The 19,735-nt window shown below is 38.0% G+C and overlaps 1 protein-coding gene across 8 annotated transcripts in view; it reads right to left on the reverse strand.

Annotated features, from left to right (window-relative positions):
• The window catches only part of ttyh1 (tweety family member 1), a 42,742-nt gene extending 23,025 nt beyond the window's left edge, over positions 1–19,717 (reverse strand). Inside the window, exons 1-4 of one of the 8 annotated variants that reach the window (XM_054781229.1) lie at positions 19,033–19,717; positions 10,665–10,829; positions 6,361–6,590; positions 2,785–2,896 (exon numbers count right to left, since the gene is read on the reverse strand). In XM_054781229.1, coding sequence (XP_054637204.1) covers positions 2,785–2,896; positions 6,361–6,590; positions 10,665–10,799 — 477 coding nt within the window. In that variant the 5' untranslated portion in view covers positions 10,800–10,829; positions 19,033–19,717. The remainder of the gene's footprint in view (positions 1–2,784; positions 2,897–6,360; positions 6,591–10,664; positions 10,830–19,032) is intronic. The other 7 variants (XM_054781232.1, XM_054781231.1, XM_054781235.1 and 4 more) reach the window with 7 other exon arrangements.
• Between the last annotated feature and the right edge of the window lie 18 nt (positions 19,718–19,735).

The following is a 19,735-nucleotide window of genomic DNA, read 5'->3' on the forward strand; positions in this document are numbered from 1 at the left end:
TTCCTTTTTAAGGTCATGCCACAGCATCTCAATAGGATTCAGGTCAGGACTTGGACTAGACCACTCCAAAGTCTTCAGCCATTCAGAGGTGGACTTGCTGGTGTGTTTTGGATCATTGTCCTGCTGCAGAACCCAAGTTGCTTTCAGCTTGAGGTCACCAACAGATGGCCGGACATTCTCCTTCAGCACAATTCATGCTTCCATTCATCACAGCAAGTCTTCCAGGTCCTGAAGACCATCACACTACCACCACCAGATTTTACTGTTGCAATGATGTTCTTTTTCTGAAATGCGGCCTTACTTTTACGCCAGATGTAATGGGACACACACCTTCCAAAAAGTTCAACTTTTGTCTCGTCAGACCACAGAGTATTTTCCCAAAGGTTTTGGGGATCATCAAGATGTTTTCTGGCAAAATTGAGATGAGCCTTAATGTTGTTTTTGTTCAGCAGTGGTTTTGGTCTTGGAACTCTGCCATGCAGGCCGCTTTTGCCCAGTGTCTTTCTTATGGTGGAGTCATGAACACTGACCTTAACTGAGGCAAGTGAGGCCTGCAGTTCTTTGGATGTTGTTGTGGGGTCTTTTGTGACCTCTCGGATGAGTCGTCGTTGCGCTCTTTGGGTCATTTTGGTTGGCCGGCCACTCCTGGGAAGGTTCACCACTGTTCCATGTTTTGACCATTTGTGGATAATGGCTCTCACTGTGGTTCGCTGGAGTCCCAAAGCTTTAGAAATGGCTTTCTAACATTTTCCACACTGATAGATCTCAATTAATCTCAGTTATGCTATGTTTAACAGGGGGGGGGGGGGCAATCACTTTTTCACACAGGGCCATGTAGCTATGGAAGTTTTATTAATAATATTACAAATAATAAAAAGTTTCATTTAAAAACTGCATTTTGTGTTCAGTATTTCAGTCTTGTTGTTCAGTCTTCCTCTTTGGTATATAATCATTGCACAGCTATAAGTGAAATATCTGCTTTTTGATAGTTCTTTTATCATTATTACTTATATCACTGGATTGATCATATTTTATGATAAATTATCATTTGAATGTAGATATCATGCTCCTCATTTCATAAAGTGTAAAACATGAACTAATCAGCCAACTAATAGACACTGTATTCATCTGCCACCGTGTGATGTAACTACTTCTGGAGCGAGTTCAATTTTTCATTTGTGCAGGGGCGTCAAACCTGTTCCACTCTGATCCCCTCAGAAAGCCTTCTCTAACTGTGAAACCATATGGATGATCATCCATCCATTTTCTATGACGCCTATATGGATTATCACCTCATTGTGTTATGACACATTTGACTCTTTTCATTCTCATTTTGGATTGTTTGACCAAGAAACTTACATTGAAATCACAAGTCAAGGAGCCAAGCAGAAATTCCACTATGTAACGATTGTATCATTCATTCATTCATTGTATCGTTCATTTCAAATGACCTTTCAACACACAAAAATACCAAACTCCAATTGCATGCAGTATAATTTACTTCAAAACTGACAGACCAAATATATTTTGCAAGAAGGATTGTCTTTTTTTTTTTTACTGTAAATATATTCTTAAAAATTAAAAATGGATATAAAATAAAATGAATACATAAAACTTTTTTTTCTTAAAATAAAAATGTGTTTATTTTGTATTTTTACTGTAAATATATACAATAAATATATTTTTTAAATTAAAACTGTCCAAAAAATAAAATTTATATACGGTATACAACTTTTTTTTAAACACTTAAAAAAAAGGAATTTTAAAAAAGTATTTAAATTTTTTAATTTGATTTTTTACTGTAAATTTATACTATTAATATATTTTAAAAAGTTAAAATTTAGATAGGTGATAGTGATCAATTAATATATAAAATACATTTTTTAAAAACACTTAATATATTTAAATAAAAATGTGTGTTGGATTTTTTAAAATTTTATTGTTTACTGTAAAAATATCCTATGAATATATTTTAAAAACTAAAAATCTATATTCATGTTTGTAATAAATTAACATTTAAAAATATTTTTTTAAACACAAAAAAATTAATAGAATTAAAAAAATGGTGTGATTTTTTTAAATTGTATTTTTTTTACTATAAATTTCTACTAATAATCTAGATTTAAAAAAATAAAAAAAATGTACATGAATAATAGTAATAAATTAATATATATAAATATTTTTAAATACTAAAAACAATAACAGTAAGTGTCTTTTTAATTAATCCTAAAAATAAATATATTTCCAAATCAATAAAATGTACATAAATAATAGTAATCAAATTAAAGTACTGCATGTAGATACTAAAACTACTAATATTATTCGCAGGCCACATAAAACTATATTGCGGGCCCAATCTGGCCCCTGGGCCTTGAGTTTGACTGGTGGTAAAGCAGGGAGCACACGTCATGTTTATTATTGTGGTTTGCAGTGACGCATCGGGCCGGTATTGGATGTGGTGAGCTTGCGCAGGCGTATCTAGTGTTGTGGGGGGGTGTGAATGTACGGTAATGTTGGCCATATTGTTGGGATTTGACTGAGCTGTTTTCTAACGAAGTGCTTCGGAAGGAGGACAATTAGCAGCGTGACACAGAAACCACTGTCTGGAGGGGGGGGCGGGGATCAATCAGAGAGACATTTGTATGCCATTTGTCTTTCTCACACACACACACACACACACACACACGCACACACACACACACACACACACACACTCGCTGACAAACAGCGTCAAGCTGGGCGGAGGTTGTGCATGACATTTTACTTGCAGAGAGCAGCACTCACCAGCAAATCGATGGAAGCTAGCGTATAATTGGCTGTGAGAAGAGACGAGGTCAACTGATACATCCCATCATTAGCCTCGCTGTTGCCATAGAAACCGATGCCTATGGCAACGCTGCAAAAGAGGAGGAAAAAAATCAGAATGAGGGAAGATTGTGGGAGGCGTGTGTGTGTGTGTGTGTGTGTGTGTGTGTGTGCTCGAGAGAGAGAAGCAGAAGGGTTATAATGTCTGTGTACGTTTTCTATCGATATGTGTTTGTAAAAAAAACTAAAAAGCAGATAAGCTCGATGTTGCATGGAAATGTTCGCCATGGCAACATGTTTACACATCCTTCTGTTATTCAAATAGTCCCATTAAGCCACGGCCAGATGTTCAGCAAATCCCCTCCAAGCAGACAGCAGTGGTATGACCCAATCTCCTATAGAACTATGTGACCCACATTACAACGCGGGGGCGGGGGCAGTGGGGGAAGCATGTGCTTTTGCGATGCAAGCTTCCAAATGTGAACAAGCTGATTCAAATCTTTTTCTTTTTTTTTTTTTTTTTTAAATCATATTGTCTGGCATCTTAACATATACACACAACATTTATTTATACACTTTTCATTATTTATTCAATAGATTACCTTTAATGTCTTTATTTGGAATTCTTTTGGATTTATTTAACAATTTATTTATTGTTTTATTTATTGATTGATTTTTTTTTTTTTTACATTTTCCATCCATTTAATATAGACAATTATTAAAAAAAAACACTTAAAATAAATGAAAATAAAAAATGTGTCTTTGATCGTTTTTTTTTTTTTTACTGTAAATATATACGATAAATATATATTTTAAAAGACAAAATGTACGCAACATAAAATTAATATGTAACTTTTTCAAAACACTTCAAATTCAATTCAAATTAAAACATGTGTCCTTGATTTTTTTAAATGTAATTTTTACTCTAAATATATACTATAAAAATATTTTTTAAAGTAAAATGTATATAAAATAAAATTAATATCAAAAACTATTTAAAAAAACGTTAAAAAATACATTAAAATAAAAAAAATGTTTTTGATTTTTTCAGTAAATTTCGTACTCGGCACGGGACAAGATAACACACAGGATTGGGTTCATGGGGACGAGATGAGACGGGATTTTAACATTGCTTTTAAACAAAGTACAATAAACAAAATATATGACAACATATTGCAATCTACTAATTGAATTTCTACTACGTTACACTCTTCTGCACTCTGTGTGTATGCTAGCGGCCCCGCCTCTGCCCATCGAGACAAAGAGACTGTCTGACGGACAAAAGTGCTCGGTCCGTTCATGCCGTTGTTCTATGGAACAAACGCGCCAAGGTGCTGAAACCAATGCACAGAGTGAACCATCTATCCTGCCTGTTTGGAGGCGAGAGACGAGCAGTATATACAGTAGCATGTGCTGTGTATGTTAAAATGTTAAAAATCAGGATAAAAATAGAAAAAAATCAAACAGGAATAGAGCTTCATGTACTGTAAACAGTGTGATGATGAATAACAAGTGAGTAAGGTGATATGACGCTCCACAGGGGGGAGACAAGGAGTGCATGTATAGATGATGACATCATCCCCGCCACTAGTACATCATGTACTGTCACGTCTCCAATCAACTCACACCTTCCGTGCGCCGGGGGAATAAACCGGCCGGCCTGTAATATAACACACACTTCCACTGCAATGTACTATAATCTTACTCTACTGTACAGTAGGTGGCTGCAGAAGAGGCTTGGACCCTCTGCACTATGATAAGACTTTTAGCTTGAAAAAAATACCATTTTCCCATTATATTATATTATATTATATTACATATTATAATTTAATTTCACTTGTGGTGGTCAGCCACAGTTTTTTTTTTTATTTTTCACATATTTTTTTTTATATTAAATTAAAAAAAAAAATTACATTAAAAAATAAAACTAATTAATTTTGGAGCACCACAGTTGACTTTGGTGCTACCCTTTTTTAAAAATGTAATGTTTATGGCGCTCACTAACTAACACAAACAGGGCTGTCTGCGTAGCCTGTCCTTCCATTTCTTTACAGTAGATGGCATCATAGAGTACGTCCTGCAGAGGCACTCCAGCTTGCTCTGGAGGTGCTCTTCCGTTTGCAAGTGAAAGCCAAAACTAACTTGGCAACGGTGCGAAGCAACTTGGGGCCATCAAACAAGAGCACAGTAAAAGGCAAAAAGAAATAAAGTCATCAACTACCATCCTGTGTGGGGAACAAGGACCCAAACAGGAGTGTCCAAAGTGTGGCACGGGGGCCAGTTCATCTTTTATTGGCTTTCGGCACGTTTTAAACGTACAATTAAATGAGAAAGCTAGCAAACACAACAAGGAAATGGAATTTTACCAGAATAAAGTAGAAATATTACAATAAAGTCACAGTATTAACTCATTCAATGCCAAAGATGTATTTATACGTTTTTTTTTTTTAAACCCGAACGCTCACACCCAACGATGTATTTTTACTTTTTTTTTGTGCGGGAGGCAAAAAGCAGTGATGTGTGTGCACAATAAAAGAGGTCCCCATTCATGCAGTTTTAAGCCATAAAAACAGCCACAAGGTGACAGAAGTGCCTTTGATTAGAGCTCGGCATGAATCGTTTGCCTGTAAAAACACACTCGACAGCAAGGAGGAAGTGAGAGAGCGTGGAGGAAAACATAGCGTGCAGAAGGTTACGCATTGTAGTGAAATTTTAACGCATGTACGCGCACACACACACATAGTTTACTTCCAAATGTGAAAATTGTAAATAGTTCATGGTGTTATATTTGTAAATAAATTATTTTGATGTAAAACAACCCCTTTTTTGTGTTGTTTATGTTGGTATAGTTGTTTAGATATTTGAGCTGTCACAAAATCAAAAAATGCTTGTGTCAAAGTGAAAGTTATGCTTGAAATTTATCTTTTCACAAGAAAAGCTGGTTCTCATATCTATCTATCTATCTATCTATCTATCTGAGCAGAATGTGGGCGTGACACCATGCCTGGGACGCCCCGGGGTGCCCCCGCCATAGATAAATACTGTATAATCAAATAAAAGTAAACAAATACATATCATTTAAGGGACTTATATTATTAATGAAATACATATTTACACAGTAAATACAAATAAATGACTTATTTTTATATCGATTTTTTTATTAGAATTATTCATGTATTACAAAATTATGACAAATGATTATTTATATCTTTTTTGATAGCTATAACTATTAAAATAATACTGCCGTGACAATATGCTAGATCTGTCTTTCTAAATAAATATAAATACATTTCATTTAAAGGACTATATTAAATTAAATAGTAATTTCTCTGCCAAAAGACATGTTTTATACATGATTCCCTGGCCAATTCATTAGGTACACCTGCTGATATGAGCGATGAATAAAGTATGGATCTGATATCTGCATGATAATAATAATAATGTTGGATACGGATGTGCATCATGTCAGAGTGATGCTGAGAGCTGTTTCTAATATTCAGCTTGACAAATATGAGCACGTGTTGCCATGGTAACAGCATTTAAAAACGACCTCACCAGCACAGCGTGACGGCCGCCACGGCCACCCACGTGACGCAGCAGATCCCTCGCCCCTTCTTCCCGCCGTAGCCGTGACCCGTGCTGCCGTCCTCGTCCTCCTCCTCCTCCTCGGATCCCTCGCCGCGGTCGCCACGGTGACAGCAGCAGTAGTGAATGAGGAAGGACAGAACCACCAAGAGGGAGATAACCAGGGCGATGGCCGACACGCTGGACAGGACCAGCAGCGTCTGAGACGGGGACGGCAGAAAGAAGAAGAGGCTTTTATTTTGATTTTAGTGCATGAATGCACTTGCATCTTCATCATCATAATCATCCATATTTCAATCCATTTGCCAGCTTTGCATGATGGGGAATGGGGGCAGTACTCCATCAGTGCAAATTATTAGGATCAGGGAAATAAAAGGAGACCCACCACCTGCGGGGGCAAGCATAAGGGTCCGATGCAATGCGATTTGGGTGGCGGTCGAGGGCGGGCGCCTGGGGGACCTGGTCTTCGGCGGCCAAATCAGGTTCTTGGTGGTCCCCCTTTCTGAGAAGGGTGACCGAAGAGTGTGTTCCATCTATAGGGGGATCACACTCCTCAGACTCCCTGGGGAACTCTATACTAACTCATAGCAAAACAGGAAGGTGGTGTCTTTTTCTTATGTCAACAATCTCTAGTCTTCAACGAAGGTCAAAGTAAGCTTAAATGTTCATTTATGCAACCCATTGATCATTTATATGCATTTACGATTGCTTTACGCATGTAAAACTCTAAAATGTGTTTTGTGTTTATTACATTTGTGAGTAGTGATGTGCGATGCCACTGACTTTGTTCAAAATCAGGACAATTCAGGCTGGTATCGGTGATACCGGTCTGAAAAAGTAGCGTATTCCGTATCATAGCATAAAGAATGCAAGATATTTCATTCATTTATGAATTCAATTATTTATTAAATTTAATTGTTTTATTTAATCATTAATTGAAGTCATTTATTGATTTTTGTAAACCCTGAAGGAAATCATACAACTAAGCTAGAAATATACAACAAGAAAAAACAACACAAAATTGCATAAAATGTAAATATGGTATTTTAAACAATAAAAAAGAAAATAAGTCAAATAACAAAACCTTTGAAAATAAACCATTAATCATTTAAAAATTACGGTAAGCAAGGGAAAAATTACACTTTAAATGTAGGAATTAAATGAATGTAAATTAATTTCATGTAAATTCATTTTAATTTTAAAGAGTAAAAAAAGTAAGTAAAATCACAAAACAATTAAAAATAAATTATTAAGAACTACTGTAAGTATGTGAAAATTCCTACATTTTACATGTAGGAATTAAATGAATGTAAAGCAATTTAATGTACATTCATTCATTCATTGACATTAAATTAATTGATTTTTAATTGTCAACAATAATCAAGAAAGTCAAATAATAAAACCATTACAACTAAATGATTAATTATTAGGACCACCGTAAGCATGTGAACATTTACATTTGAAATTTTGAAAATAAATTCATGCAAATTAATTTCATGTAAATAATTGAATTTTAGTTTTAAACAATAAAAAAGAAAGTAAGTAAAATAATAAAACAGTTTAAAAAAAATGATTAGGCACGACTGTCAGTATGCGAAAATAATATTACAGTATATATATCATAATATATTAAAATGAATGGAAATTAATTACATTTTAATTTGAAATTTTAAACAATACAAAAGAAAGTAAGTGAAATAATAAAACAATTAAAAAGTAATGATAAAGAATACATTTTCATTTGAAATCTAGGAATTAAGTTCATGTAAATAAAATTAATGTAATTTAATTGATTCATTAATTTAATGTGAATTAATTTCAGTTTAATTTTAAACAATGAAAAAGTCAAATAATAAAACCATTCAAAATTGACCATGGGTCGTCCTTTCAACAGGCAAATGTTACCGAAAATGACTCAAGTATCGAAATTATCAATATTTTGATTTGAGAATTGACTGTAGAGCATGGAACTATAATATAATCATTATAATTATGACAGAAAATACAGTCAAACTTGTCTATAGCAGCCACTAGAGGGAGTCTGCAAAAGTGGCCGCTATAGACAGGTGGCCTCTATAGACAGGTTGGCGTCCAGTTTGAATGTTGACCAGTAGAGGGAAAAAAAAGGAAAAAAAAAAAGGGAAAAAAAAATAATAATAATATTGACCAGTAGAGGGCACTGCGGACTACGGATAAAAGTTGTACAGCACTACTAGGCTTGATATTATCATGGTTCATGGTTTTAATCCTGAACATGCATAAGTCAAACAGTAGCATATCACATAGTACAATTCACAATTTTGCATGTCCAAAAAGGAGTAGGAAGAAGCAAAGCTTATTTAATCCTACCCCTCATCAGTTTCACATCAGTTGCAATACATTTATTCACCTCTTGTTCTTCCAAGTGTACTTTGTAGGTCTACATGACAATGTAGTCAATCATAGCCAAGGTTTTTACTTACTAAAAGGAAGCTAGAGGCTTAATAATAACTGATAGAATATATCCACGACCCACAGAACAAAGCTGTGCTAGTAATGTCTTACGCTTGTTTTTTATATTTTACTTTTTATACGGCAGAGTGTCATTACAGCTGTAGTTCATCAGGAAGTGACGGGAAGTGACGGTGGGCGTCCCGAGCAGGAGAGCTAGGCTCAGTGCTAGCTGTGAGTTTGGAGAGAGTTGGGAAGTGTGTTTATGTTGGCGTGGATGTAAAGTCCTGCAGTGTTCTCCGCTGTTAATAAAGCCATTAAAGTGCATCGGCGACGTGAGTCTCTCCTTCCCCACAACAAGCGGCATTACAGTATTGACCAGTGCACACCAGGAAATAAACGGTGTCATTTCTTACAGGCATTGGCTGGACAGCTATGTAGTGGGGCTTGTTTAACCTTTGCCTTGTGGGCAAGCAGGAAGGAGAGACGATGCTGAGAGATGTGTGTGTGTTCTGAGCTGCTGTCTGGTGGCCGCGTTCAATAAATAAAGTTGGCAGAAGCAACAGGAGAAGTTTCCTTCTTTGCTTCGGAGCTGAATAACACTGACAAGTTAACAGACTAGTAGCGAACGGAAAAGAAGACGGCTTTTTTTGTGTCGAATACAGAAGATGAGGACTTTGATGGAGTTGTGGATGAGGATTGATGAAAAATAACGTGAGTACATTCTAAAATACTTCAATTAAGTACAACCCAACTCAGTTTTGCTCCCGCTGCCGCATGCATGCCGCATATTGTAGCGTCGCTGGGAGCACGTCCTGTTCCCAGCCTACTTTGCGGTAATGTTTTGGTGCAAATGCTCTTAAAGTTACATGTTTGACCAGGAAATAGCAAGCTCAAAAGAAGACGGCTTTTTATGTGGAACAACTGACAGTTTGTGTGGATCTTGTGAATGATTGTGACTGAGCTAGGACTCAGTAATTAAAGTCTACACACGACGCCTTCATTGATTGAAAAACAAAACTTTTTCGTGCATGAAGCTTCTACTTGAGTTGGTAATTTGGCCGCTATATGCAGGCAGATATTGACCAAGGGAGACAAAATGGGTGGCCGCTGGCCGCGTTGGACAGGTGGCTGCTATACACAGGGTCTATAACATGTAAATTTGCTGTGGGGGATTTTTCAGTGGCTGCTATAGGCAGGTGTTATTATTATTATTATTATTATTTTGACGCATAAAAGCGTTGTCCAAAATTGCAGAAAGAACACATTCAGTACGATTTTCTTCCAGCGAGTCTTGCTTGCGAGCGGCAGCTCACGCATCCGTCTACGCGGCCGTATCATCTGATATCACTAAGCCCGTATCATCTGATATCACTAAGCCATATCAGGCATTTGATGAGGCTGTATGTCATAAAGTCAACATTACTGAAATGCATTTTTCCCCGCTGCACATTATCCCTCATCATCCATCTGGCCGTCTGTCATTTCTTTCTATCTATCCGCAGCGCCCAATCTCTATGAATAAACGTGTGACCTACTTAAATACAGTCACTGCTGCTGGCTGGCTGGCTGGCTGGCTGGCTGGCTGGATGACTGTGAGCCTCCCCCAGCCCCGGACCTCTCCTCAGCAACCTTCCTGGCACTACTCACTCCCTCTCTGCCTCGCCTTTTGCGTCTTTGTGTCGTGCAGGATCATTTGATGGGCCTGACTTTTCTATTTTTGTGCTCTTTATCATTTTGCGCACAGAGTGGGAGCAGGCCGCTGGTGCACAGGTGCAGCCGCCGTAAGTCACCTTGTAGAGGAGCAGTAAAAAATAATAATTTTTGCAGCAGGTGTGCGTTACCTGCTGGTACTCCCAGCTGTCGGGGGTGAAGACGTTGTCCCTCATCTGCATGGTGAGGTCCAGCCGGGGGAGGGCGTGACACATTCTCACCCACAGCGAAGGGGTATAGCTGGGCACCGTCGTCACGGCAGCCATTTTCTACTGCCCCTGCTCCCCTCCTCCACCCTGGAAGAGAGAGAGAGGAACTATACGTGAAGTAGAAGGCAGCATGACGAGAGACGAAGGTCGTCCTGAGGGCGATGACGACAACAGGGTCAGCGACTCCACATCATCGAAGTGAGAAATGTCAAGGTCAAAATGGCAGTCATACTTTGAGAAAACCAACTCCTCAGAGTGTAAAAAATGATCCACGCTGGAGGCTGGCGGGATCGTTTCCTTGATCCACTACCACAGGGGGCGTCCAAAGTGTGGCCCCAGGCCCCCAACACATTCTAAAAATAACATGAAAGTTTTAAAAACTGCAAAAATGGGAACGTTTGCAGTCATTTTACCGGAATAAAGTCAAAACTGTCGTACCAGATAAAAAATAATAATAATAATAAAAAAAAGATCAAATCTAAGTAAAATGTCATTTTAGAAGTGTAAAGTTAAAATGGTATAGAAAAAAATATATATTTTTAAAAATAAAGAGAAAAAAAACATATAAATGTAAAAATAAGAGAAAAAAAATACAAGAATAAAATTATAAAATGTAAAAACTACGAAAAGATGTCATTTCAAAGGGGAAAAAAATTGTAGTCTTACCAGATAAAAAAAAAGTCGTCATTTTATAAAGATAAAATAAAATGTCATTTTAGAAGCGTAAAGTTAAAATAGTATAAAAAAAATAGTATTTTTTAAAAAGTCCATAAAATTTAAAATAACCCGTATTATCAGAAACAAACAAAATAGAGAATACATTTTTTGAAAATTAGGAATAAATTATATTATGAAAATAAAGTCAAAATATTATGGAAATAAAGTCAGAATATTAAGAGAAAAAAATTACAAGAATAACATTTTAAAAACTACAAAAAGAAGAAGTCATAATATTGAAGGGGAAAAAATTGTAGTCTTACCGGATAAAAAGTCATAATTTTATGAGTTTATGAGAATATAATAAAATCTAAATAAAGTGTCATTTTAGAAGCGTAAAGTTAAAATTGTATGGAAAAAATGGTCCATAAAACAAAAATAATTAATTTTATGAGAAACACCCTAATAGAGAATACATTTTTGGAAAATTAGGAATTACGAAAAAGTTATATTATAAAGTCATAATATTATGGAAAAAAACTCTAATATTAAGAGAAAAAAATTACAAGAATAAGTATGTGTAAAATAAAAATAAAAAACTACAAAAAGGGTTAATATTGAAGGAAAAAAATTGTAGTATAAGAACATTTTATGAGAATAAATTCTAAATATAATTTTAGAAGCATAAAGTTCAAATATAGGAAAAAATGTACTTTTAAAAGTAAACAAAATAAAGTTAAGTCATATTATGAGAAACAAACAAAACGCAGGATAATGTTGTAACTTTTGGAAAATTAGGAAAGGAGAAATTGCATTCGGAAAAAGTTATATTGTGAAAATAAAGTCCAAATATTATTGCTTTAACATTAAAGTCATAATATTCAAAGAAAAACAATGACAAGAATAAGTATGTGTAAAATCAATTTGAAAAAATCCAGCAATAATGGGAACACGAGCAACAACGTGTCACGTAACGAGGAAGACGCTCACACTAAGAAAGTCGTCCCTCGCCACTTCACGCTTCCAATTTCACAGCGTCGCTTCATCGTGCTTTTTCAAAATTATATTCATGAATAAGTCACGCTGTTCTGTTGTTGAAGATGACCCATTACAAGTAAAAAAAGATGCACATTTAAGCACATTTTACTAGCATTTGCAAGTATAAATGTAAGGCAAAATGATGATATGTAGTACTGCACGCTGGTCACTAGGTGTCAGTAATGTTACTGTCATGTTGGGTGTGACACACAAGCACCAGACTTGATGGGCGGAACAACAGGCTTTTATTGCAGCTTTGAATCATCTCACAACAGTCATAATAATCTGTAATAAAAATCCATAATAAAAGCCCACGCAAAGCTGAAACTCAACTCTGAACCCCTGACGTCACTTCCTGTCATTTATAAGTGTAAAGGTAGCGCATAAAGGTGACTATAGGGGTGTTATTTCATGTCTAGAGGGCTCTAATAATGTTAAAAAGCATATTGAGAAGGTGGTAAACCGGTTATCTATGTCTTATATGTCTTATTTTCTCTTACTATGTCTAGTATATTGGGTAATAGGAGTGTAAAGGTGACTATAGGGGTGTTGTTTCATGTGTAGAGGGCTCTAATAATGTCAAAAGGCGTATTTAGAAGGCCATAAACAAGTTTTCTAGATAGATTAATGAAGTATCTTTCTATCTATCTATCTATATGAATTATATGTCTTATAATGTCTACTATATTGGGTAATTGGAGAGTAAAGGTGACTATAGGGGTGTTATTTCATGTCTAGAGGGCTTTAATAGTGTTAAAAAGTATTTTTAGAAGGTGGTAAACAGGTTTTCTATGTCTTCTATGTCTTATCTTCTCTTATTATGTCTACTATATCGGGTAATAGGAGTGTAAAGGTGACTATAGGTGTGCTATTTCATGTCTAGAGGGTTTTAATAATGTTAAAAAGCATTTTTGAAGGTGGTAAACAGGTTTTCTATGTCTTATTTTCTCTTATTATGTCTACTATTTTGGGTAATAGGAGTGTAAAGGTGACTATAGGGGTGTTATTTCATGTCTAGAGGGCTCTAATAATGTTAAAAAAGTGTATTTAGAAGGTGGTAAACATTTTTTCTATGACATATGTTTTATTTTCTCTTACTATGTCTACTATAGTATTGGGTAATAGGAGTGTAACGGTGAATGTAGGGGTGTTATTCCATATCTAGAGAGCTCTAATGTTAAAAACCTTATTTAGAAGGTGGTAAACTCGTTTTCTTTGACTTATATGTCTTATTATGTCCACTATACTGGGTAAAGGTGACTATAGGGGTGTGATTCCAAGTCTAGAGGGCTTTTATAATGTTAAAAAGCATATCTAGAAGGTGGTACACATCTGTGTAGGCTCTCAGTCGTACAGGAGTTGTCCATCGAGGAAAAGGCTTCTTGAGACGTCATCTGTACTTCTAATTCAGAAGTACAGATGACGTCTCAAGAAGCCTTTTCCTCGAAGGTGGTACACAGTTTTCTTTGTCTTAAATGTCTTATTATGTCTACTATATTGGGTAACAGGTGTGTAAAGGTGACTACAGGGGTGTTATTTCATGTCTAGAGGGCTCTAATAATGTTAAAAAGTCTCTTTAGAATGTGGTAAACAGGTTTTCTATGCTCCGACTATGAAAATATTCCATTTATAAATCAAGAATCGTACTTCTCCAAAATTCCCTTATCTGGGTCGGGTGTGGAACAACTTAAGCGTGATAAATGAGGGATTCACGTATAGCATATCTACACGGGTTGGGTTGAAAAAGTGGCCTCTGCATCTTTTCTTGTACGGAAAAAAAAATGTGGTCACCCCCGGTCTGCGGAGAAAACCAATGATCTGATTCCGTGTTGAATGTTGTCCAGAGGAGGCTGACGAGGGGATTCTAGTCAAGATTGACTCAATAGCTCCCCTGCTGGTTGCATCATTTTTCTCTTGGAGATTATTAAAGTATCTATCTATCTATCTATCTATCTATCTATCTATCTATCTATCTATCTATTCTAGTGGTGCGCTTCATTTTGCCTCAATTACAACCAATCAATGTTGATGAATTCAATGTTTATTCTGGCCATCCCTTGACATGATGAACATTTTGGCTGTGAAGTCCCCAATGAGGCAATATGGACATTCCAATCATGTTCTAAGAGCAACACGTGCCCCTACAGCCTTTACGAGCACCCACCATGACAAACATTTAGGGCCTCCCTCACTTGTCTGCTGCACTGAGAGAAGAGGAACCCCCCAAAAAGCAGGCTTTGCTACACATCTTAAAATGAAGCGTGTAGCCTGGAGCAGCTGTTTTAAGTCTTACCAAAAAAAAAATTGTTTTTAAACGTTTTACATTTTGTTTGGCCTGAGCGGACATCTGTGCTCTTTTCAAGAGACAATGCAGCATTATGTAATATATCACGTTAGCATTGCTAAAAAGCAATCGAATGATGTCATTTGCATGCTAGTCTACCACGTGGCTTACTTGTCTTGTCCCCGATTTTACAGAAATGACACGGCCTACCTTCCATCCAAATGTACGCAACATTATGGGTGATGAAGGTCACATTAAGCTGCAGAAGAGCAAGAATGGAGTTGTACGCCTCATGGAGTAGCACGGTCTCATATACAGGCTATACAGGGTCAACAGGGGCAGGAAAACTATTTTATGCATGCTAGCAAGCCAAAAGATCTTGTTGCGACTGTCTGGCGGTGTACTGTTTAGAGAGGAGAAAGTAGGGTAAATACAAAAGGCAAATCCGGTTAGCCAAAGAATCCAATGAGCGAGTTGCGGGGAGACAAGGGGGGGGGGGGGGGGGGGGGGGGGTTATAAACACAGCCTGGTCGGCGTCTGATACAAGCGTCTCTGTCTATAAAGACGCATATTATAGTACAGCAACCTTTTATGTGGGACTGAAGTGTTAACACAACTATTATTTATTCAACACAACAGTCAATAACCAGCGCTGGCCGTGCTTTTCACACCCCCGCTGATCTGCAGCCTTTCATTGTGTTGAAAAGAAAAAGTTTCCAGTCACCGCCAGACAATTTCCTCATTCAAATTCCATGATGGGCCTGAGATGATGTTTAAAAGCTCTGCTCACAGGCCGGACGGACAGGGCCGCCTCTAAGCACATTTCAATAAGCTTGTTCTATTTAATGGTTCCGCCACTCCCAACTGTCACAAATCAAATTGTTGCCAACGCTCCATTTCACTTATTAAAATGGAGCCCAGCACATGCTGTCACTGTCAACTTTTATCAGACAACAGCAGGCTTGTCCATGTCATGTTTGTGATGGAACGCTTTCAGCGCATGGGATTTTATACAGTGTTTACATTATTTAATGAAGAAAAGGACAAGAAACATGACAATAAAACTCTCTTGAATCTTGAATCTTGAATCTTGAAAATGTCAAATATTAGCATGCTAGCACTTACATGCTAAAACCTAACATGACAGCACTAAGTGTTTATATAGGTTCTAGAGGTTCCTACTCATGAAAACAGCTAAAATGTTACTAATGCTAATGTTAGGATGTCAGCAACGCTAATGTTAGCATGGTAAACTGAGCATGATAGTGGTAGGTATCTGTCAATCTTAACACTTATGGAAAATGGATAAAAATGCTACTATTGTAATGTTAGCATGCTAACATGCTAATGTTACTATGTTAACCCTTACCATGATAGCATTAAGTGTTTCTATAAGTTTGTACTTGTAAAACAGCTTTAAAAAACTAGTATGCTAACATTAGCACGCTAACACGTCAGCATGCAACACCTAGCATGGTGGCTCTAAGTATCTGCGTATAAAAATGGCAGAAAAAGTTACTATGCTAATGTCAGGATGTCAACAATGCTAACGTTAGCATGGTAAACCGACCATGATAGTGGTAGGTGTCTGTCAATGTTAACACTAATGAAAGTGGATAAAAATGGTACTATGCTAATGTTAACATGCTAACGTTACCATGTTAACATGTGATAGCATTAAGTGTTTCTATAGGTTTGTACTTGTAAAAACAGCTTTAAAAAACTCGTATGCTGACATTAGTGTGCCAACAAGTGTCTGCGTATGTTAACACTCATAAAAATGGCAGAAAAATGCTACTGTGCTAATGTCAGTATGTTATACAATGTTAACATTAGCATGCTAAACCTAGCATGATCCTGCCAAGTGTCTGACAATGTTAACATGAGTGAAAATGGTTAAAAATGCTCCTGACTTAGCTACTATAAGTTGCACAGCCATACCCATAACTCATTTGTTATTGTTATGAAGATACGCTTGTTATTATGGGTCAAAAAACAGAGGGCAAACTCATATCTCACTATCAAAAGTCCTATATTATGATTTGAGAATCAACTTTAAAGCATGAAGAGTTGATATCGGAAGTATCGATATTTTCGTATCGATCCGCACGTCTCGCGTACTAAGGCAACCAACGCACGACTGACTGACTCGACACGCATGGAGGACGTGCTAGATATCTGGCTCCAATAATTACGTATGCGGGGTGCATGTGTGGCGCACGACACACATACGTACAAAAAAACTGCCGTTTTGCCCAAAACCTACCAAAGACACACGTTGGCCGCATGGACGACGGACCGAGGCATATGAAGTGCGTAAGTTTGTCTCGCAACCTGAAAAAAACCCTAAGCGCCTGTAGAGTTTGTTTGACGTGACAAAGAACCTCTGCAGCTCGAAAATCAGCAGATCACGTGGGTTTCTTGCGTTTTCTTGCACATCGACGGGCCGTAGGAGCCCGTATGACCGGCTGTGACCCAGGCTTTACACGCCGTTGCATGAAATACACAAAGCAAATACAAGACCGTTTCACTAAATACAATCATTTGTCATAATATCCTAATTAGGGCTGTCAATATGGAAATTTGCTTTAACGGCACTACTGGTATTTTCGTCATTTATACAGCGTTACAGAGTGTTTTTTAGATGCCAGCCGTCTCTCGGCTGATTTTTTTGCTTTGAACTGCGAGCTAAAATTTGGGTTAGGAACTGCCATTTACTGGATAGGACAGCTATTTGGGGGCTTGTGTCTATGTGGCCATGGCCGAAGACGAGAATGGATGTAAATTGCATGAGCAGCGCTAGCAGCGGGAAAGATTTTCAAAACGTCAATAAATCCTACGTACATTATAGCCATTTAATTGATCTTATTTATTATGTATTATGTAAAACTAAATGAATACGGAGCCGCCATCCACCAGCACCAGCCTGGACTGCACTGTTTTTCAGAGAGGTTGTGTAGCACAAATGTGCACATTAGCACTCAAAGAGGTCATCAACGCATACCTTTACGCATTCCCACATAGTATCAGCAATTGGGAGCAAATATGAAAAAGACAGTATAGTAGTCCATTAGATGGTGCGTTCAAGGACTGTCCAACAAAGTGGGACAAGTCGCCGCTCACATTGAACATGCAAAAACTGTGGGATTTCTAACTGCATATTATTTTTTAAACAAAATTCTTAGCCATTGCCATACAATCTGAGGTACTTATTTACAAATTATTTTATTTTCAGTGGGTTTTTTAAAATCATTACGCATTAAAGTTGGGTGGTTGGGGACCTGCCTTATAGCAGGAGTGGGGATGTGATGTGCTGTTCTACACATTTGAAAATACCGTACTCTACCATCCCTACACTCGAGCTGGTCATGATAATGAATATTGATACTGAAATCCGATACATACACTGGGAAACACCAGCGCATTAGGCGGCGGACTAAAGGAATGAGTTGCCAAGCAAAGTGGCAGCTGTCTTTCCGTGTGAGCGATGGAACTGCTGCCAGCCAAATGAGCGCATAAGCATTCCCGCTGATGGATGACAGCAATCTTCCACTACAGGAGGTGACAAGCGAGGCCTATAAAAGTCATTATCCAACAACACGGCGTAGAAAAAAAAAAAAAGAAAGAAAGAAACGGCGAAGGGAATCACCTGTTTGCTGCGTTCGAGCGCTGAGCATTCGGGATCTTTAGCAACCCAGAAGAAGTTATTGGGACAACCTAACAGGGGAGGTTGCGTAAGTGATTTCAAGTCAACGTGATTTGGAGGCCTCAGAGTGGAAAAGTGTGCATACAGCGCATGAGAGACTCCATGATGTGTGAATGTACAGGGGGTGGGAAGGGAGGAAGGCCATTTTGAGAGGCAGCTAATGAGGACATCCGTATGCAACATGCAAATCTCTTCTCATGGCAGGAGGTCTCCCGTTTGTACATATTTATATTTGCGGCTGTGGTGGAATGTTCCAGCCTGCATCAACCTGGCAGAACGAATGCCCGTAACGACTCACGGGCGACGCAAAGCCTCCGTGGCATCCCGGTTTTTGCAGCCGTGCGTTCATCTGCGTGATTAACGTCCACTTGTGACAGCCCGCTCGCCTTCCTCCAAAGTGAGTGCAGCTGAGCGAAGGTAAGTGAGTGCAGTCAGTAAGTGTGCAAATCACTGCAAGTTGACCGACACGGAACACCCCCACCCCCCCTCAAAAAAAAGCATGAGTGCAGCATTGAGTCATTGGAAAAAAGGCATATTAGACATAAAGGATGGCAATGCATGACCTGAGATGACAATTCCAATGGATGCGTTGCTCCGTTTCTTACCTCTGACGGTCGCGCTGGACGGCTTCTCTTTGCGTTCCGCCTCTGCTGGTGAAATATTTACCCGCTCAAAGACGTATACTGCCAACAATCAACGCCCGTCGCTCTTGCAAAAACATCCTGCTGGGGAAGAAACGCTCGGGGACATGCCCAAAAATACGTCAATAATGTGGCGGCAAAGGAGATGGAGGATTAAAAGAAGAAGAACTAAAAAAAGAAGAAGTAAATAGCCAATAATTGTATGCTTGTCTGGTGACAGTGGAGAGACGCTTGTGTTGATGGATGGGAGAGGAGCTCTCAGTGAGGGCGAGCGAGCGAGAGAGCAATAGAGAGAGAGAGAGAGAGAGAGAGAGAGAGCAAGGGGTGGGGGGGGATTAAGATTGAAGAGACACCCCTCGGGGACTCTTTATCGTTTCATTGTCGCCCTTCCGTATCTTAACGCCCGACATGATGTTGCCCAATGATAATTCATCTGTTATGACCCCCACCCACATCGACTCCAGGACGAATTTCTCATTCCGACCCCCACCCAGATCAAGTCCAGACTGAACCTTGAACCAGATTACACACGTTTTTAAAATCCACTCACATGTGGGAGCTCCTGGCCAAAAAAGAGTGTGTGCGGGGGACGGGGGGGCAATAATGGATGTAGGGAAAGAAATTCCCAGGGAGTGATGGGGAGAGATGGAGTGAACAATAAAGGGGG

Source organism: Dunckerocampus dactyliophorus, chromosome 7 (genome assembly GCF_027744805.1).
Source record: "Dunckerocampus dactyliophorus isolate RoL2022-P2 chromosome 7, RoL_Ddac_1.1, whole genome shotgun sequence".
NCBI classification, from domain to species: domain Eukaryota; kingdom Metazoa; phylum Chordata; class Actinopteri; order Syngnathiformes; family Syngnathidae; genus Dunckerocampus; species Dunckerocampus dactyliophorus.